At 42.9% G+C, this 22,055-nt stretch overlaps 1 protein-coding gene across 3 annotated transcripts in view; it reads right to left on the bottom strand.

The window, feature by feature from the left end:
- The window catches only part of rab11fip4 (RAB11 family interacting protein 4), a 254,293-nt gene that overhangs the window by 154,203 nt on the left and 78,035 nt on the right, over window positions 1–22,055 (bottom strand). For all 3 annotated transcript variants that reach the window (XM_062971001.1, XM_008114380.3, XM_062971002.1), the window contains exon 3: window positions 14,131–14,219. In XM_062971001.1, coding sequence (XP_062827071.1) covers window positions 14,131–14,219 — 89 coding nt within the window. The remainder of the gene's footprint in view (window positions 1–14,130; window positions 14,220–22,055) is intronic.

Here is a 22,055-nt window from a genome sequence, read left to right as displayed (position 1 = left end):
CTATAAACAAAAAGACAGTGTGTTGCTTTCTGCATCAACTTTCAAGTGTAACTCCATGTGAAAGAAAGCCCAAGGTCATGGTTTTCAAAGGTGCATGTGTGTTATTTTTAATGTATAAAATTTTTTTTAAATCATTGAGGGGGAATATAGGGTCAGAGTTCCTCTTTTATTCCTATTCCAATGGCAAAGATTTGGTGCCAGAACTTCCCTGCCATTGTTAAGAAAATATTTGGTAGCCAACTCACCCTCACATTCGCTCCAAAGCTTGCAAAGGCAGGCTGCCACACGATTTATGCATTGAATGTATATCTTATAGCAGAGCCCACGGTGGTGCAGTGAGTTAAATCACTGAGCTGCTGAACTTGCTGACTGAAAGGCCGGTGGTTCGAATCTAGGGAGTGGGGTGAGTTCCTGCTATTAGCCCCAGCTTCTGCCAACCTAGCAGTTTGAAAACATGCAAATTTGAATAGATCAATAGGTACCACTCTGGCGGGAAGGTAATGGTGCTCCATGAAGTCATGCCGGCCACATGATCTTGGAGACTTCTACGGACAACACTGGCTCTTCGGCTTAGAAATGGAGATGAGCACCAACCCCCAGAGTTGGACACAACTAGACTTAATGTCAGGGGAAAACCTTTACCTTTACCTATATCCTTTCTCCAAAGATGGGATTTAAGGCAACTTTACTGTTATTATTAACTGCAGAACTGAATGTTGACTTACAGTGACCCCATTAATGAGAAACCTTAAATCCTCTTGTCCTCAACAGGTAGGTAAGGAGGCTTGTGCTTGATGAGACATCTGGGATAAGGTTTTCTCTTATACTATTGTGGTTATGTACGCACTTTCAAGCATCCTTGGACAACCAAATTAATTTCCCCTGGCTTTCTTAGACAAGGAGTACTCAGAAATTATTTTGCCAGTTTCTTCCTCAGAAATATAGGTTATGAGTAGATAATATTTACTGGAGGTCTTCCATCCAAGCCTCACTTGGCTCACTACTCAGAGGTGGTGTTGCCACCTTTGAGTAAGCAGAGTTCATACAATTTAATCCTTCCTTTCAGACTTCGAGGAGGACTTTGCCACCTACTAATAGATACAATCTTAATTTACAAAAACACATACAGGATTAACATTGCTGTTGTGTGCTTCATGACATTTACAACTTATGGTGACCCTATCATAGGGTTTTCTTGCAAGATTTCCTCACGAGAGGTTTGCCTTCCGCAGAGGCTAAAGTCAACCAGTACGTCTCCATGGCTGAGTAGGATTTGAATCTCAATATCCAGAGTTATAGTCTACTCTCAAACCAATATTCTGTACTGGCTCTACGAGCATTAAGGTAGGAAGCAGAAAGATGACAAAAAGTGTATAAACTGAATATCTGATAGAATTAAAAAAAGGAGATAACGCTTGTCCAAAAGGGACAAATGGAAGTATATGAAGATATCCACTTAAAATGCATTGTCAAAGGCTTGCATGACCGAAATCACTGGGTTGCTGTGAGTTTTCCAGGCTGTATGGCCACGTTCCAGAAGCATTCTCTTATGACGTTTCACCTGCATTCACACCTGCCTCAGACAAGAGTTCTTTCTTCTACCCTTAATATTCCACAGATATATAAACCCCACTTGACTAGTTTCCAACAGACTCCACAACCTCTGAGGATGCCTGCCATAGATGAAGGCAAAACATGGCCATACCACCCGGAAAACTCACAACAACCCAATTTAAAATGCATTTAGAAACTTCATTTATTCATGATAGGTAAATATTTATTTGAAATATAAAAGAGGAAGAGAGGAAGAGTAAGTACCATAATTTAAACTGCCAGCACATCTTCCCAAAGTCAGCATCATCAGGTGTCCACTGCCTTGCAGGAAGAGAAGACAGCCTCCTTTCCCATACCTCAAAATGGCATGAAGATGAGATCCTACTATTTTTCATCAAATAGTAGTGGGGATTATACTAAACACCAGTGGCCTCTCAATGGTACACATAATACTTTTGTTGTTCTAATGGGTAGTAGCTTCCTTCCAGTTCTGCTTCCGGTTTTGCTACTGTGCAGCAAAGTTGGCTGAGAATTCAGCAAGTGTTTGAAGACAGTGGTCAAATGCTGATGTTGGGATCCAGATGTCCATTGTTAAACTTGCTTCTCTACCAGAGGCACGTTTCTCATCATTATTTACCCTTATATCACTTGCCCTCTGCTATTTCCACCTTTAAAATTGTGCATGGCAAATTCAAGGACACACTGAATGTTATATCCAGTTCAGCCATACGTTGAAGGATATAGCACACAAACTATCAGTCCTTTGCCTTTCATTACAGCTGTGGAGAAATCAATGGGCCCTTGCATAATTAAAATGTGTCCAAAAGAAAGCATATTGTTAAGCTGTATGAACAGTGTTTCTCAACCTGGGGGTTGGGACCCCTGGGGGTGTCGTGAAGGGGTGTCAGAGGGGTTGCCAAAGACCATCAAAAACTACAATTACCATCATGTTGGATCAGTTCCCCCCACCCCCAAACCACAACAATATTGAAAGTTGGTCATATTGGGTATTTGTGCCAAGTTTGGTCCAGATCCATCAGTTGGGTGCACATTGCTCTGTCAATGTGGGTGAACTATAACTCCCAACTTCTGAGGTCAGTCCCCTCGAAACCCCACCAGTATTCAAAGTTTGGCATGTTGGGTATGTGTGGCAGGTTTGCTAGTTCCATCACCAGTTTGGTACAGAGTGCTCTCTGAGTGTAGGTGAACTACAACCCCCAGAATGTCAAGGTCTATTTTACCCAAACTCCACCAGTGTTCACATTTGGGCATATTAAGTATTTGTGCCAAATTTGGTCCAGATCCATCATTATTTGAGTCCACAGTGCTCTCTGGATGTAGATGAACTACAACTCCAAAACTCAGGTCAGTGTCCATCAAACCTTTCCAAGTATTTTCTGTTGGTCCTGGGAGATTTGTGTGCCAAGTTTGGTTCAATTCCGTTGTTGGTGGAGTTGAGAAGGCTCTTTGATTGTTGGTGAACTATAAATCCCAGCAACTACAACTTCCAAATAACAAAATCAATCCCACTCAACCCCACCAGTATTCAAATTTGGGCATATTGGGTATTTATGCCAAATTTGGTCCTGTTAATGAAAATACATCCTGCATATCAGATATTTACATTACGATTCATAACAGTAGCAAAATTACAGTTACGACATAGCAACGAAAATAATTTTATGGTAACCTGGGGGGTCAACCACAACATAAGGAACTGTATCAAGTGGTCATGACATTAGAAAGGTTGAGAACCACTGCTGTATGGGATGCAATACAAGTTTTCCCTCCAATCCTTTATCTGAAATTGAAAAACTTCCAGGTAAGCATCCTTGACTAATTTTAGGTTCAGCTTTTCATTTTAAACTTTTTGGAAGTACACATAGTTTTCCTCAACAAATTGGTTCACTGCTGAATTTCTGATCCTTCGGATTTATAGCATTGATCCGTCGGAAGTGAAAGCAAACTTCTTTGTGCCTAGAGATTAGAAACATATGTTGAGCAGATAGCTTTTGATAAAGATTCGTAGGCAAAGGAAGGAAGTGGGAGCTTTTGTCTTTGCATAAATGCCACACATCTGGAAATATAACCAAATTCAGGAAGACAGCAGCCAATAAAAATATGTGTGGGAGAGAGTAAAGAGCACTACTTACATCTCATACTGGTATCCCACCAGTTCTGAATGGAAACCAGAATGGAAATAATGTTGATCCTATTTTGCTCTCATAGTACCCTAGTAGAATGAATAGTTGTTTGACTAGAGAGATATCTCTAAAGACCAAAGGAAATATTCAATCTGACCAAGTAAAGAATTCAAGGTTCTGCATTACAATTCATAACAATAGCAAAATTACAGTTATGAAGTAGTAACGAAAATAATTTTATGGTTGGGGGTCACCACAGCCTGAGGGAATGTATTAAGGAGTTGCAGCATTAGGAAGGTTGAGAATCACTGTATTACAGTCATGTTTGGTGGGAGAAGGCCTTCCCCAGTGATTGCTCCCACATTTTGGACTTCCTCCGTAGGGAACTTAAGTTGCCTTTTCAGGATCAAATTGGAACCTTTCTACTCCAGAGCGCTGTTGGAAACTGTCTAAGGCTTTCATGGCTGGAATCACTGTGTTGTTGTGAGTTTTCCAGGCTGTATGGCCATGTTCCAGAAGCATTCTCTCCTGATGTTTCACCCACCTCTATGGCAGGCATCCTCAGAGGTTGTGAAGTCTGTTGGATCAGACCTCACAACCTCTGAGGTTGCCTGCCATAGAGGTGGGCGAAACGTCAGGAGAGAATGCTTCTGGAATATGGCCAATACAGCACGGAAAACTCACAGCCACCCACTGTTGGAAATTGTTTTAATCTTTGTTTAAAATAAACCTTTGCATGATTTTAATTCTGTCGCATTGCTTTAATCTCAACTTGATACGTTTTAAAATATTTTTATTTCTTTTGCAATCCCACTTGAGTCCAAGGGTGCACTTACAGAATCCTCCAGATCATACCATGGAGTTCTGGGAACTGGAGTAAAAAAATAGAAACACTTCTCAGTGCTCTATTTGTCACATTTTCACCCACCCTTCATGAAATCCCTCCTCTCTCCCTCCTTTGAGCTGCTAATTGCTTGCTAAAATCTGTCCTCATTTTCTCTTTGCCCTGTTCTTGGATAGAGCAAAAGATGGTCAAGCAACCCTTTCAACAGGTCTGGGAGGGAAAGGAGGATTCAGCCACCAGTGGGAGACCCACTAATTGCTCCTACAAATGTTTTCTAAGCAGTAGATCATCTGATGCGCTGGGCTCTGTCCCAGGAGCCGACCCAATTTATTTGTCATGTTTCAGCTATTTCCCCCCTACCGCTCAAGCTGTGCATTTAATCACTTGGCAGGCAGGCAGAAAATGTGCCCAGACTCTGGCTGACACCTTTTGAAATGCAATTAGTTCTTCTTACCTCGCTAAGGAGGCAGCCTGACAGCTAAGAAAGAGAGATGAGGAGGGGGCAGAAGGAAAGGCAGGGAGGCCACTGCAAATATGGGGAAAGAAAGGGAAAAGGGGGGAACAGCCAATAGCCTTTGGTGGCAGCTCCAAATGGGAAGCCAAAATCCAACTCTCAGATCTAACTGGAGCAAACCCACTAAATCAAAAGACATTTGGTTCCATTTATTCAGTGGGACTATTCTAAGTTTGATTTATTTATTTATTTACAGTATTTATATTCTGCCCTTCTCACCCCAAAGGGCTGCTGATCTGCAAGCTGCCAGGTTCGAATCCCACCTGGGGAGAGCACGGATGAGCTCCCTCTATCAGCTCCAGCTCCATGCGGGGACATGAGAGAAGCCTCCCACAAGGATGGTAAAACATCAAAACATCCGGGCATACCCTGGGCAGCATCTTTGCAGACGGCCAATTCTCTCACTCCAGAAGCGACTTGCAGTTTCTCAAGTCACTCCGGACACACACACACAAAAAACCTCCGAAGAGGACTCAGGGCAGATCACAATGCACATATACATGGCAAACATTCAATGCCATTAGACATACGACATATATAGACAGACACTGAGGCAATTTAACATTTTCCAGCTTCTGGCTTCATGAGGGTATGCTTGATTCTGGCCAGAGGGGAGCTGCTGCTTCACCGTCCACTTGTGACACTGAGTCCTTGATGGAGTACTTCCTCATTCTTCCGCACACTGCTGGAAGTTTTCTTAATGGTGTCATAGATTAGTTAAATAAGCCTCGCCGCATAAAGCAGTAACTAAATTTTCTACTCAACAGATGCAACTGTCTTTTGAGCTGCATAGGTCAACAGCAAGCTAGGCTATTAATGGTCAGGGGCTTAATCCAACCCGGGCTGGCCTTATTTATTTATTCAGTGGATCTGTTCTAATAGGGACTTACAACTGGATTTAAGTCTGCAGTTCCACCTGGTGTCCTTGTTGGTTACAGCATGTGTGAATGTATGTATGGATATGTGTGTGTGTATGTATGGATATGTGTGTGTGTGTGTGTGTGTGTGTGTGTGTGTGTGTAATCAAACTTAACAAGGACAACAGTTTTCAGGCCCTTATGGTGGTCAAAAAGTCTATTTTCCGAGCTCTAAATAACCTAGAACCTATAGTTTTCCTCCTCACCTGATCATCCCATGGCTGTATTGGATTATAAGGCTCACAGACACAAAAGATAGATGTTACAGGGCTCACTCCCTAATACATTTGTTTGCATTAAGCTTGATATGGACAATTACTATATTGTTTACTACAATGGTGCTTCTAACCAAAGAAACTTCCCTAAAATTGAAACCTTTCAGCGTTATTCCAAGTAAGCCCTATCATAAACACATAGCAGAGCTTATATTCAAAGTCAATGACCTATTTCTTGGACCACCAAGATGGTGCCATGGTAGAAATAAAGTTTATTATTAAAACCAGGAGATAATTGACCCCTTTTTAAAAAAATCACTTAGGCAGTGGTTCTCAACCTGTGGATCCCCAGATGCTTTGGCCTTCAACTCCCAGAAATCCTAACGGCTGGTAAACTGGCCTAAACAAATGGGGACCCACAGGTTGAGAACCAAAGATTTAGGGTTTTTTTCCCATTGGCATAAAAAACAAACAAACCACAAAACCCTGTACTTTCACCCAAATGAACCACTGGCTGCTTCCAGATCAGCTTCTGGTGAATATCCCAGCTTTTTTGTTCTATATTTTGTCTTAAACTAACATTGAACTACTTTAAACTACTCTGGAGTTTGCTGGAAATCCTAGAGTTTCCCGTACCTTTGGGGCAGTCTGAATGCACAGTGGGATAGGTACAATTCATTCATGTTGGGACTGTAGTCCCCAACTGGTAGTGTTTACAAGCTATGAACCAAACTGAAATAAGCAAAAGGAGGATGGAAAAAATGATCCAGAGTGGCAACTTTTTAGCCACCTTGACTCCTTTGACATTTTCTGCCTTGCTCCTTTCTGTGACCCGCATAACCAAGAATTCAGCCAGCGGAAATGGTGGGAATTGGGAAAGCAGAAACAGAAAAGACAGAGATAAAAATCAAATAGTAGAAAATAGTTAAGGGTTTCATGTTTATATGGTAATTAATTCCTTGCCTCAACAACATCTGGAGCCTTAGAGACAGGGTTTTATTAAGAGTCCTTCTGCCATTTAACATAAAATTAGCACCTACAATGTGCTAGATCACATTACAAGGCTCTTGCTGTGTTCTTGACACATTTCCATCCCCGAGGAGGCCAAAAATAACATCTCTCTTCTTCTCCTGTTCTTGTACAGAGGAAAGGCTTGAAATCCCATGGCTTGCCACACAGGCTGCTTGCTAAAGGAAAAGGGATAATTTAGTGTAATGCCTTTTCTTTGCCTCATACTGACACCCTGTGGCCATTTTTCATGATTGCATTTATAAAATTGGAGCTAAAAAGATTGGGATTTGGGAGAAAAAGTAATGAGGCAGCACCTTTAAGGGGTGAGTTTTCATGGATGTAAACTCACTTCTTTGGATGCAGTACAGAGCGTGCTGTATTCTCTGCTGCATCTGAAGAAGTGGGTTTATATCCAAGAAAATTCTTGCAAAAATAAACATCAGTTAATCTTAAAGGTGCTGCCACCGTTCTTTTTCTTTTCCTCCCGCTTTCTTCTTATGCTGCAAGAGACTAACCCTGCTACTTCTTTGATAAACTTGGAGACTTTCAGATAAACAGGGAAACTGTTGACGCTGGATGAACATAGGATAACTCAGGGAAAAGTAATCATACTGTCTGGTCTCAGGTTCAAGTGGAGCTAGTCGTGCCACACGTTAAACTCACTTTTATCATGCTACAGCAGACCTGAAATATGTGGCATTGGCACTGATGTAAAAAGAGTCCAAGATTTAGAGCTGGTTTATTTGTGCTCTAGGCTATGACAATAGACGGGGGGGGGGGGGGGGGGTAACAATTTGGCTCTGCAGTTAAACAGAGTGGACTAACCACCCCAGGGTGGTAAAACTGCATCTGACATTATTTATGTTATTTTTTTATCGCACCCGGGTTTTCATATAAGTCAGTGGTTCTCAACCTGTGGGTCCCCAGATGTTTTGGCCTTCAACTCCAAGAAATTCTAACAGCTGGTAAATTGGCTGGGATTTTTGGGAGTTGTAGGCCAAAATACTTGAGGACCCACAGGTTGAGAACCACTGATATAAGTCAAACCAAATTGGTTGCAATGCAGTACTTGTGCCAACTTGGACAGGTGAGGTAACGTACCACCTGGGTTTTGGAGGCTTTGGCACACAGAGTGGGTGTTAGATCACTATGTACCTCCTCCTCTTTGCTCTGCCACCTGCCTCTTCTGTGTTTGGGAGGTTTGCACTGAAATCCATTTGGAAGTTTTCATTAACTAGTACCAGCATGCTGCTGAATACTCATGCCCAGTGTGGAACACATCTCACCACTTTAAAACAGTAGATGTGGCTCTTAATGAGACATGCTGCATTATCACAGGATGCCTACATCCCACACCACTGGAGAAATTATACTGTTTAGCCAGCATTGCACCACCTGACATCCGCAGGGAAATAGCAGCCAGCAATGAAAGGACCAAGGCAGTGACATCTCCGGCCCATCCCCTATTCGGATATCAGCCAGCATGCCAACACCTTAAATCAAGAAACAACTACCTAAGATCTACAGAGATACTTGCAAAAACATCTCAGCAAGCAAGAGTACAAAAGTGGCAGGCTAAAACCCAGAACCTCAAGCCATGGCTGATACTGAATAAGAGACTCCCCCCCGGGCATAGAGAAAACTGGGCAACTTGGAAGGCAGTGATCAGACTGCTCTGGCACCACAAGATGCAGAGCCAATCTTAAGAAATGGGGCCACAAAGTGGAGTCCACGACATGCGAGTATGGAGAAGAGCAATGCAGCCTGAGCCCTGTCACATGCACAATGGAGGACCTTGTTATAGCAACACGAGAGGCACTTTGAACGGCCAGCTTCTGGTAAAAGGGCATGTAGTATCATGCCAAGTTTTTAAACTTTGTTTGTTTTTTAAAAATATATTACAACTGTACCCTCAGTTTGCTTCTGATATGATAAATAAATAAATTAATTAACAAGTAAGGCCTCACACCAGGATTGCAACAGTGATTGACATTTCTGTTACTGCTTGGACCAAATGATGAGAAGCAGGATCTCAAGCCAGGTGAAAAGTCAGCGTGTCGGCAGTCAAAGTTTGCTCCTAGAACAAATCAACTCATCCTAAAGCCAAGATGACTAAACTGAGGCTGCCATACTTTGGTCATATAACGAAAACACATGACTCACTAGAATAAACAATCATGCTTGACAAGGCAGTGGGAAAAGAGGAAGATTGAATTCCTAGATTGACTCAAGAAAGCCACAGCCCTGAGTCTGCAAGACCTGAACAGGGTGACCTGGAGGTCCCTCATTCATGAAGTCGTGAAAACCTGAAATCAATTTGACAGGAGTTAACAACTAAGTGTGCTTTTGCACAAAACAGAAAAGTTTAAGCTTCTTATTTGGCAGTGGTTGGCAAATAGGAAATAAAAAGTCAATGGCAGGCAGCCTGGGAATTATTGATTTCTGTTTCATTGGAGATGAATGCAAGGAAATGTGGAAAATAAGCTTCCTGGCAGAAGCAAAATGCTTGGGAAATGCAAAATCTTCCACTTACTATCTGTACATATTAAGTCTAATCAAAACCCAAATTAACAGTGCAAAATTATTTCTATTGACTCTGATGGACACTATGATAAACTTTCTATTGCTACCCAAGGAACAGGGATGCATACAAACCTCAGGGCAGGATAACTACGATCAAAATAAGAAATATTTTAAAGGGAAAGTGAGGGGCTTGATGGGACAAACTTACTCAATATGATGGCTCAACATGCTATCCTTGATAGCAGCGACATTGTATTTTTTGGAACAAATCAATACACCATCTTTCAGTAGGAGAAATATATCACAAGAGGCGAGGGGCACACTGAAAAGTAGTTCTTTGTGTTTCTTTAACTAGAGGATTCTTCTTCAAAAATCCTTCAACTGAAGGCCTGCTTTCAGCAAGTGGCCACTTCACCTTGAGGGTACTGTGGGTGTTTACTATGAGGCAATGGGTAGTGGTTACTTCCCAAATGGAAATGGATGCTAACAATTTTCATAATCGACAATCTCGCCCTTTCTTCTATTATTTCTCCAGTGTGGTAATTATTTCACATTATTTCTATCTCCGGGCAATCAAAAACACAATCAGGGGCATTTTTGGGAGGCACTGTTTATCAGTGTGCAAGTGTATACAGTACTTGTCTTCAAGTCACCTATAGAATAATGAATTTTATAAGGGTTTCTTAGACCAGGAATCCTCAGAGGTGTTTTGACCAGTCTCTTCCTCTGAAATATAGTCTGTAGCATCTGGGATTCATTGGTGATCTCTCTTCTGAGTAATAACCAAGACTGCTTAGTTTCCAAGATCAGAAGGGATCTGGTGATTTTAGGGGATTATTTGAATTTAATCAAGCATACCCACTAATAATAATAATAATAATAATAATAATAATAATAATAATAATAATCTTTATTTATACCCCGCCACCATCTCCCCAACGGGAACTCGGGGCGGCTTACATGGGGCCATGCCCAGAACAATACAATATAACAAAATATAATAGAACAACAAATCATAGCACATTAAACAACACAATAAAAGAAAATATACACTACATTAAACAAGATCAAAAGAACAATAAAAGCAAGGGTGGGCCACATGAACACTAGATTAAAACTCGAGGTGAGAAAGGAAGTAGGAGTAAAAACCACAGAGTCATAAAGTGGCGGTGCGATCTGGAGGACAAATATTGAAGGAGAGCAGCAAAAGGGATGTATGTAGTGATTACTCTCCAAAGGCACAACGGAAGAGCCATGTTTTCAGGTCTTTCTTAAAGGCTGCTAGTGTGGGGGCTTGCCTAATCTCACCGGGCAATGAGTTCCACAATCGGGGGGGCCACAGCAGAGAAGGCCCTCTCCCTTGTTCCCACAAGGCGGGCCTGAGATATTGGCAGTGGCAACAGGAGAGCCTCCCCTGATGATCGAAGGGATCGGGCAGGTTTATGATAGGAGATACGGTCACGAAGGTAGGTGGGTCCCAAACCGTTTAGGGCTTTATAAGTGATGGTCTGCACCTTGAATTGGGACCGGAAAATAAACAGCAACCAGTGGAGCTCCTTGAACAAGGGAGTGGATCTCTCCCTGTAACTCGCCCCAGTTATTAGTCTGGCCGCCGACCGCTGGACCAATTGTAATTTCCGGGCCATCTTCAAGGGAAGCCCCACGTAGAGCGCATTACAGTAGTCCAGTCTAGAGGTAACTAAGGCATGGACCACCGTGGTCAAGTCAGACTTCACGAGGTATGGTCACAGTTGGCGCACGAGTTTTAGTTGTGCGAAAGCCCTCCCGGCCACCGCCGACACCTGCACCTCAAGTGTCAACGCTGAATCCAGGAGGACCCCCAAACTGCGGACCTGTGATTTCAGGGGGAGTGCAACCCCGTCCAGCACAGGCTGCCACCCAATACCCCGATCCTACGAGCGACTGACCAGGAGGGCCTCTGTCTTGTCAGGATTGATCCTCAGCTTGTTCCTCCTCATCCAGTCCGCCACAGCGGCCAGGCACTGGTTCAGCATCCGAGGGGCTTCCTTGGAGTCAGATGGGAACGAGTAGTGGATTTGTGTGTCATCCGCGTAGAGATGGCAACGCCCTCCAAAACTCCGGATGACCTCTCCCAGCGGTTTCATGTAGATGTTGAATAGCATGGGGGATAGGATAGACCCTTGCGGGACCCCACAGGTCAATGGCCAGGGGTCCGAGCAGGTGTCCCCCAGCTTCACCATCTGGGAACGACCCTCCAGGAAGGACTGGAGCCACAGCAGAACCGTGCCACCAAGCCCCATCCCGGAGAGCCTCCCCAGAAGGATACCATGGTCGATGGTATCGAAAGCCGCTGAGATGTCCAAGAGAACCAACAGGGTCACACTCCCCCTGTCCAGCTCCCTGCGGAGGTCATCCACCAAGGCGACCAAAGCCGACTCGGTGCTGTGCCCAGGCCTGAAGCCAGACTGCGAGCAGTCCAGAAAATCAGTGTCATCGAGGAATTCCTGGAGCTGCGTGGCAACCACCCGCTCCAGAACCTTGCCCAGAAACGGGAGGTTGGAAATTGGTCTGTAGTTGTTACATACACATGGGTCCAGGGACCCATGAACAGCGTGGCTAGTGATATTTCCAATTGATTGAGTGGTACTACAAGTATTAGACTAATAAAACTTCTTTGGGTCTGTTTGCATGAGCTACTGTCTCTTATTTAAATCATACTAATGTTTATATTTACTGTAAGGCAGTGAAGCATTTGCTTCACATGGCAGATTCTGAGTGTTAAAATATTACTTATTTAATCCTTGTTGCATTCCTACTGTGAGAAGGCTGAAAAATGAATGTGCAATTTTTGTCTCATCTGTCCCAGTAATTTGTAAATGGCTTTATAGTCCATGTTTTTTGATTAAGAGGAGAGGGAGCCATTTATTGTAATATCTCAAGTAGCAAAATATCTGAGGTTGGATCTGGTCTTCTTAGGGCTTTTTTAAAAACTATGTCAGAAGTGACTTGAAAACATACTGCAAGTCGCTTCTGGTGTGAGAGAACTGGCTGTCTACAGAGAAGTTGCCCAGGAGATACCAGGATGTGTTGGCTGGGAGGATGTCCGCGCAAGCTAGAGCTGACAGATAGGAGCTCACCCCACCTTGCAGATTTGAACTGGCAACCTTCAGGTCAGCAGTTCAGCCGGCACAAGGGTTTAACCCATTGCACCACCATGGCTCCTCTTTACAGGGTTAATGATATCATTATCCTCTACATAATTCGGCAAAAAAAGTTTGTTAACTTCACAAACACTTGTTCCCATCGAAAAGCGAAGTATGGATGTTCATGCATTACATCACATTCTTTAAGTACAATTCATTATTCTGTTTGCTACACTGGTTAGTCACAGCTTTGAATGAGAACTCTCACACCTTCCGCAAACACACACACTAAAGCAATGCAAAAATGATCTATCCACTGAATTCCCTTTAAGCTTGAATATAGACACAAAAGAATAATAACCTAATGCTTAGTTGAGGAAGCATCAAATATAGGTTGGGTATCCCTTACCTGAAATGCTTTGGGCCAGAAATGTTCTATATTTCAGGTTTTGGAATACTTGTATATATATATAATAAGACGTTTAGGAGATGGGACCCAAGTCTAAACATGAACTTCATTTATGTTTCATAAACACCTTATACACATAACTCAAGGTCATTTTATATATGATATTTGTAATAATACATGAAACAAAGTTTGTGTACATTGAACCATCACAAAGCAAAGGTGTCCATATCTCAGTCACCTACACAGATGGTTTTGGATTTTGAAGTATTTTGGATTTTGAAATTCTGGATAAGGAAAAGCCAACCTATAATATGAGGACTGTACCCTCCAATAGCCTAATCTTGGATTATTCTGAATTACGCCATTCCATGATTAAACTTCACCAAAATAAGCAGAACCTTCCAGCTATGAAACTTGACTTTGAAAAATATTCACAATCTACTTTGTGATTAGCATTTAGACAAATTGCATGTATCAGTAATAATTATACTGACCTAATTCCTAAGAAACAAATTATCTCTTTGAAAACATAACTTGTGTTCAAATGTTGAAAGCACATTCATAGACCAGGCTACCTTTGTTTCTTTAACCATTCAGCAATGAGTTTTCAACTGGGTAGCTTCAGTCATTCAAAATTTATTCTTTCCCCCACTTGACTGGTATGAACACACAGTATTTCTTGCCTCCAGAGAGAGCTTTTGGTGTCCAAATAACCACTATATTTGATATGCCATCAAATTTTAGAGAATTTCGGCTCTAATGCAACCGCCACTATACCCAGTCAAGAAGCTGCACCTGGCTAAGATAAGCAAAACGATGAAATGGCAGGTCTACTTGACAGTCCCAGAGTTCACAAAAAGGTGACACCTTTTACCTGGTAGTAGTAATCGACATATTCTGTCTCATAGTGATGAGGCTCAAGGTTTTCAGCAGGCAACGTATCTTTCAGCAATTCTTCACAACCTTAAAAAAACAAACCAAAGAAGGCAGTTATCTAGTATTGCTTCACTGGTATAATTTAAGATTTAAACACAGGGATAGGTCTCAGTGAGAGGAACAACAAGAGACGCATTTGGGTTGTTTTTTTGTTTTTGTTTTTTAATTGAGAACTATAGCACAAGGACTGCAACCTCCACCAACCTCCCAATACATCTGGATGATAGATTTGTTTATAACCACTTCATCACATTGAAGCTGGGAAGTGTAGTGCTCAGTCTGACTCAGTGTTGAAATGAAATGGGTGATTTCCCTACCTTCATTGCACTGTTAAATATATCAGTGTTACTCAGCTCGGACCCCTGACCCCTGTGGGGTCCCGCAAGGGTCTATCCTATCCCCCATGCTATTTAACATCTACATGAAACCACTGGGAGAGGTCATCCGGAGTTTTGGAGGGTGTTGCCATCTCTACGCAGATGACACACAAATCCACTACTCGTTTCCATCTAACTCCAAGGAAGCCCCTCGGATGCTGAACCAGTGCCTGGCCGCTGTGGCGGACTGGATGAGGAGGAACAAGCTGAGGATCAATCCTGACAAGACAGAGGCCCTCCTGGTCAGTTGCTCGTCAGATCGGGGTATTGGATGGCAACCTGTGCTGGACGGGGTTGCACTCCCCCTGAAATCACAGGTCCGCAGTTTGGGGGTCCTCCTGGATTCAGCGTTGACACTTGAGGCTCAGGTGTCGGCGGTGGCCGGGAGGGCTTTCGCACAACTCAAACTTGTGCGCCAACTGCGACCATACCTCGTGAAGTCTGACTTGACCACGGTGGTCCATGCCCTAGTTACCTCTAGACTGGACTACTGTAATGCGCTCTACGTGGGGCTTCCCTTGAAGACGGCTCGGAAATTACAACTGGTCCAACGCTCGGCTGCCAGATTAATAACGGGGGCGAGTTACAGGGAGAGATCTACTCCCCTGTTTAAGGAGCTCCACTGGCTACCGTTCATTTTCCGATCCCAATTCTAGGTGCAGACCATCATATATAAAGCCCTAAACGGTTTGGGACCCACCTACCTTCGTGACCGTATCTCCTACCATAAACCTGCCCGATCTCTTCGATCTTCAGGGGAGGCCCTCCTGTCCCCACTGCCTGTATCCCAGACCCGCCTTGTGGGTACAAGGGAGAGGGCCTTTTCTGCTGTGGCCCCCCGTTTGTGGAACTCACTGCCCATTGAAATCAGGCAAGCCCCCACTCTTTTAGCCTTTAGGAAAGATTTAAAAACATGGCTCATCTATCCTCCAGACTGTTTGCTATCTTATGTCTCTGCTCCCCGTGGTTTTATTCTTATCTTTTTCTCACCCCAGGTTTTAACTGAGTGTTCATGCAGCCCGCCCTGTTATATTGCTTTTTTGATTTTGTGTTGTACTGTACATGATTATTTTTGTATTGTTGTAATTGTATTATGATATGTTGTTTTTATATTTTGCTATATTGTATTGTTCTGGGCATGGCCCCATGTAAGCCGCCCCGAGTCCCCGTTGGGGAGATGGTGGCGGGGTATAAATAAAGTTTTATTATTATATTATTATTATTCTTTCAGTAGATTTGCCATCATAATTTAATCGCTAGGCACCACCCACCATCCCTCTCCCCTCCATTCTTTGTGGGGGGGGGGGAACCACCTTCTTTGAAATGTCATCTGTTATGTGTCTTCAATTCGGGAAGCAAGGAGAGAGGGAGGGAGGGAGGGAAAGCAGCAATGTGCTCTCTCTCTCTCTCTCTCTCTCTCTCTCTCTCTCTCTCTCTCTCTCAGCTGCCCCACAGAGGAGATTGTGGACCCCAGCTGCATTCATTCCATAGTGTAAATGCACCAAGAGAAGGGTGTGGCCTTGGGAAACTATAACTCCAAGGAGGACCCCATCGCATGGAGCCATTTAAAGTGGGGGGCAAGGGTATTCATTCCGTATTGTACATGCAACAAGAGAAGGGTATGGACCTTGGAAAACTATGGCTCTCAGGACTGCACAGCATGGAGACATGGCATAATAATAATAATAATAATAATAATAATAATAATAATAATAATAATAATAATAATAATGGGTCCCGGCTGCATTTATTCTCCAGTGCCGATGCATCCAGGGAAGGGTATGAACCTTGGGAAACTATAACTCCCAGGACCACATAGTATGGAGCTATGGTATTTAAAGTGGGGTGCAAGGGCATTCATTCCATAGTGTAAATGCACCATGAGAAGAGTATGTGTTGTGACTCAGCTTGAATCTAGGATTGACTCTGATGAGGAAAGAGGGGTTCAGGTTCAGAATCTCCCTGAAAGGCCTGTAGATTTGGAAGATGAGGAACAGAGAGTGCGAGTTCAGTTTCCCACAGGGAGGGTTGGGAAGCCACTGAAGCCAGCCAGGTGCACACTGACATGGAAACGGAGGAAGGGAAGATGGAAGGTTCCCAGCTTAATAATGAGTCTCAGCGAAATAACGAGCAAGCTGACCTTGATGGGATGGGCTCCTTAGATAGAGCTGAGCGTTTGGAATTGAGGGTACGGCGTAGTGTGAGAATTGCAAACAGCTTTCATGTTTTGCAAAGAGTGTTAAAAGGGGTACGTTTGGGGAAAAGCTTTTGTCAAAGCGACTTTCTCACTACCGGAGAAGCAAGCTCCAGTTTTCCTGCTGTGCTTTGGATTATATTGCAGCCCATGTATCCATGTTTCTTGGAATTTGCCATGCTCTCTTTGGATGTTGTTTATTCCTTATAAGCTCTGGACTTACATCTCAAGACTATATTTCTAACTGACTTTTGGGGCTTTACTTTTTCTTTTTAAAGAACTTTTTACTATCTATCTTTAATAAACTAAACAGACTCAAACCTGCTGTGCAGTTTGTGTGTTAGAGCAAGTTGAATCAAGGCTGAGGTATGACAGTATGGACCTTGGGAAACAATAACTCCCAGGATTGCACAGCATGGTGACATGGGATAATAATAATAATAATAATCATCATCATCATCCTTCTGTCCCGGCTTTCCCATGCAACACAAAATACAGACATATTACAGAAGGGAAGGGAAGCACTCAACCTAGAAATTCTGTTTTTAAAAAAGAAATCGTTCTGGCAAAGTAAAAAACTTGGTGAGCAAAAGGTAATGCTTTCCCTAACAAAGATACTTTTGGCTCCTCCCACAATTTCCTCTCCCACAAATTGGGGAAACGTTTCATTTCAAACCTGGGAGCAACAAATGCCATCACATTAGAGAATTGGCCAAACATCCAAATCATTACCAAAAATCCACTTCCCCACCACATTCTGAAACATTTGAAAAGAATGCTAGCCCCAACGCTTAATACGCAAAGAACGCTCTATCCTACACTTGAGGCCAAACAAATGTGATGAGAATAGTGGCTTCCCAGATTTTATGTGTAGCACTCAGTGGAATTTAGTAAATGTGATGAAGTAGTAAGTCTTCTACCACTGCATCTTGGAGAAGTGAATTTATCTCTACAAGAGCTCACGCTAAAATATAAATGAGATAGTCTTAAAGGAGTTTTTAGATTCTTTTTTTATCCTCTTCCAGTTTTCCTTCTGTTGAAACAGGCCAACAGGGCTTCTTCTTTGAGGAAGCATGATTTCATTTTTCCAAAGAAGGCTGCGCATAGCATAACCTCTGATCTCCTCCCTCCTTTTCAGGGTTATTTGACAAAATTCCAAGGGAAAGGAGGAAGAAGGGGAAGAGGTTGGTTTTGCTTGAGGCATGTTCTAAGGTTGTTCCTCTTTTGCTACTTCCTGGCAATTATTTCCCCTTTCTGGTAGCTCTGTGGGGAGACCCCATGTCACCCTCTTATTTTTCTGCACCCAGGGAGGAGGCCACTTCCGCATCCCCATTACGGCACCATTGCACCTATGACAGCTAAGGAAAAGTAGACGGAATGGATGTATGCTTGACCCACCACCTTTGCAGATTTTGCTTTTACGGATTTGATCATTCATGAATTTGATTTAAAATGTTTTCATTAGTCCTCCAGTGCAATTCTTCTAGTGGATACTAACTACTGTATTGAGTTGTGCTGGACAACTGAGATATTACTTTAAAAAGGAATAGCAATTTTTCACTTCCATGGGATTCTGTGTCCTTAACCCCAGAGTTGACTGTATTATATGCTTAAGCTGCTCTACAGTAAAAGAACATAAAATAATAGATAAAATAATAGTCAGAAGAGACAGCATGGGGCATCTAATCCAACCCCCTGTCATGCAGGAAAAGCACAATCAAAGCACCCCCAACAGATGGCCACCCAGACACTGTTTAAAAGCTTCCAAGGAAGGAGCTTCCACCACATTCCAAGGCAGAGAGTTCCACTGCTGAACAGCTCTTACAGTCAGGGAGTTCTTCCTAATGTTCACATGGAATCTCCTTTCCTGTAATTTGAACCCATTGCTCAGAGTCCTAGTTTCAAGGGCAGCAGAAAACAAACCTGCTCCCTCTTCCTTATGGCATCTTTTCACATATGTATAGTTAAGAGAACCTAAGGAAACAGGTAAGAGTAGGAAATCATTGGGATGCAAACAGTGAAGCAGTAAAAGACATGTCAGTCATGAGAGAATTTCAAAGATGAGGACTGACAGAAAAACAGAAAGGAATGTTTGCTTCGGTTGAACAAGGAGGCAAAAACTAGAAGACAAGAGGGAGAGGACTGGGCAGAACATGTCACTGAAATACGTTCAGAGGAAAGATAAGGAGCATCAAGTGAATAAATGAGAGATGAGAAAATGATATATCTAAAGTCCAAACATGAAGAAGTTCATGAAACCAAAGAATAACGTGACCTAAAAAGAGAAAATAAATCACAAAGCAGCTTTTTCTCATCTAGAGATATAAAAGGGTGAGGGGATCTAGTTCAGGCATGAGCAAACTTCGGTCTTCCAGGTGTTTTGGATATCAACCTCCATAATTCCTAACAGCCAGTAAGCTGGCTAGGATTTCTGGGAGCTGAAGTCTAAAATGCCCAGAGAGCCGAAGTTTGCACATGCCTGATCTAGTTACTAATCCTGAGGCTAATAAAGGAGTGAACACCTTTCACTCCCTTGATGTTGCAGAAGGAAAAGTCTTGCCCTGTCCCCAGTGATAAAAGCATCTTACGCCTTCCCTCCTTACGTCTTCCTCAGAAATAACTTTTGCCATCTTGACCACATTTTGATGTCGCTTGACCAAATTTGTTCCGTTTTTTGTCTGTAAAATGTTAGCTGGTATGTCCCTGTATCTTTCCTCCCTCTTTCTCTCTAATGTACAGTCAGGAATCCAGATCCAAGTTGGGATCTGTGATGACTCATGGGCCATGTAGTCCCGTTCCTAGCGCTGTTGTGACAGATGAAGAGGAAAACTTAGGTTTCCCACCGTTTCAGCCAGAATTGGAACTTTCACAGCCAGAGATGGAGCCCCTGCACCTGCAGGAGATTTGCCTCCCAGAAGTTTCCCAAACAAGCCCTGAGCCAAAATCTCCCCCTTTTTCTCGCCGTGATTATTGTCAACAACAGAGAGGAGCTCAACAGGCTAATCGCAGAAGCCTGAGAATCGCGGCCAAACAAATGGTTGATTAAACCTGCTTCCCATGGGAATCTTTAGGGAGTCATGCATCTGGACTCAGAGAATGGCTTTCGGTTCTGGTTCCCCAGAGAATTGTTCTCTGGCGGGAAAACGAGACCCTACTTAGGTGTTTTGCCCTCGAAGGAATCTTGCGGAGTCAATTCGTCAACTACGGGAGTAGGTTGTGTGTGGACTACGCTCCCGTTTCCAGCCTTGCTTGCTTCCCAGGACCTTGTTTTGCTTCACGGACCCAGCCTTGCCTTCCGGACCTCGCCACGAATTTACCACGGATCCTGTTTTTGCTCCTTGTTCTTTGTTGCCTTGAATTAAGCCTTGTATCCAAGAATCAAGCTATTTCCTTGCCTTGACTAAGTTTCATGGACTAAAGGACCTTGTCTTCTCCCCTCACTTTGCTTGGCAAAGTGAGTGTTTCGGTTATTGGATTACAACTTTGGACCTTAATATCTCATATTGAACATTGTTTCTCTGGACTAATTTTGACCTTTCCTGAAAGGTCTACTTCTGAACTATTTCCTACACTTGCTTTTATTAACTTTATATATTTCCTCAATAAAGATATTAGATAGATTCTGGCCTCTGTGTATGGTTATTGGTGCTCTGCAGCCTGGGTCGTGACAGGATCATAGTTTGGGAACAGATCAGAAATGCTTTCTTGTTCTTGTTTTTATTTTATTTTTTTGCGTCCTAAAACAAGTGGACCATCTGATGTGGTTTAATAAACTGACCATCTGATGTAGTTTGGGGCGATGAATCCCATGGTCCAAATCCATTAGGTCTTCTCTTTCAAGGGAGCAACATTGACTGTGAGTAGTACTTAATATTCCTTTCCCTGTTTTTGGATTTGCTTGCTATCAAGCACATTGGATCTAGCCTGAGATGTTTTGAAAGAACCTAAGAATTCAAGATAAAAATAGAAAGTTAATGAATTCCCAAGTGTGTTCTCAGCCCTGGACTAAAGCAGAAAGCCAGACTATTTCCAAACTGTCTTTAGTGATCTTATAGTGCTTTCTGTTTCCGCTGAAACAAGGGAGGTTCTATTGATCTTACAACCTTTCTTTTTCTCTAAGCGAGTTCATGTATTTTTGGCTGTGGTGTTTACGCCTTGTTATTCCCAGTTGCCAAGTGGAACAGAGGTGTCAGGGAAAGCATGTCATGCCAAATTTGTAGATTATTCACTTCAGGTATCAGGTAAAGGAAGAAGGAATTGACAGGGGAGAGAAGAAGGCACAAACGCAAGCTGATTAAGAAAGAGAAAATCTCTTGGGAAAGGAGAGCAGCTTCAACAGAACAGCGGAAGCCCTAGATGTGGGAAAGCTTTCTAATTTCTCCTGGAACACAGGCAAATGAAAACAAAAAGAAGATGACCAAGAAAGCAGATGTTGGGCGCATTATGTTCCACTATGAGGAACATTTTCCAGGTGACATCGTTCCTAATAATTCTAAGTAATGACTGTTAAAAAGGAAGAGAAGAAACATATTAACAAAAGCATACATTCCTTTAAAGAGCTGCCAACAAGCAAAGAATGTGTAGAATCATAGAATTGGATGAGACCTTGTGGACCACCCAGTCTCCAGCCAAGCAGGGAAATCACATTCAAAGCACCCATGACAGATGGCCATCCAGCCTCTGCTTAAAAGCCTCCAAAGAAAGAGCCTCCACCACACTCCGGGGCAGAGAGTTCCACTGCCGAACAGCTCTCACAGTTAGGAGGTTCTTCCTGATGTTCAGGTGGAATCTCCTTTCCTGTAGTTTGAAGTCGTTGCTCCACGTCCTAGTCTCTAGGGCAGAAGAAAACAAGCTTGCTACCTCTTCCCTATGACTTCCCTTCACATATTAATACATAGCCATCATCATGTCTCCTCTCAGCCTTCTCTTCTGCATCGATCCCTGCATCGATCCAGCTTGTAACTCTATCGAAAAAAGAGATCAGATTAGTCAAATCCGTGTTGACTATTAGTGATGACCGCATTTCTTTCTAAGTGTTTGCAGACCACTTCCTTAATGATCTTTTCCAGAATCTTGCCTGGTATTGATGTGAGGCTGACTGAACAGTAATTATTTGGGTCGTGCTTTTTCCCCTTCTTGGAAATAGGAACCACATTTGCCCTCCTCCAATCTGCTGGGACTTCTCCCATTCTCCAAGAACTCTCAAAGATGATTGTCAGTGGTTCTGAAATAACTTCCGCTAGTTCCTTCAATACTCTTGGATGTAGTTGATCTGGCCCTGGGGACTTGAAT

This window comes from Anolis carolinensis, chromosome 2 (genome assembly GCF_035594765.1).
Source record: "Anolis carolinensis isolate JA03-04 chromosome 2, rAnoCar3.1.pri, whole genome shotgun sequence".
In the NCBI taxonomy this organism is placed as follows: domain Eukaryota; kingdom Metazoa; phylum Chordata; class Lepidosauria; order Squamata; family Dactyloidae; genus Anolis; species Anolis carolinensis.
Note: the sequence above shows the minus strand (reverse complement) of the source record. Positions and strands in the feature narration are given on the sequence as shown.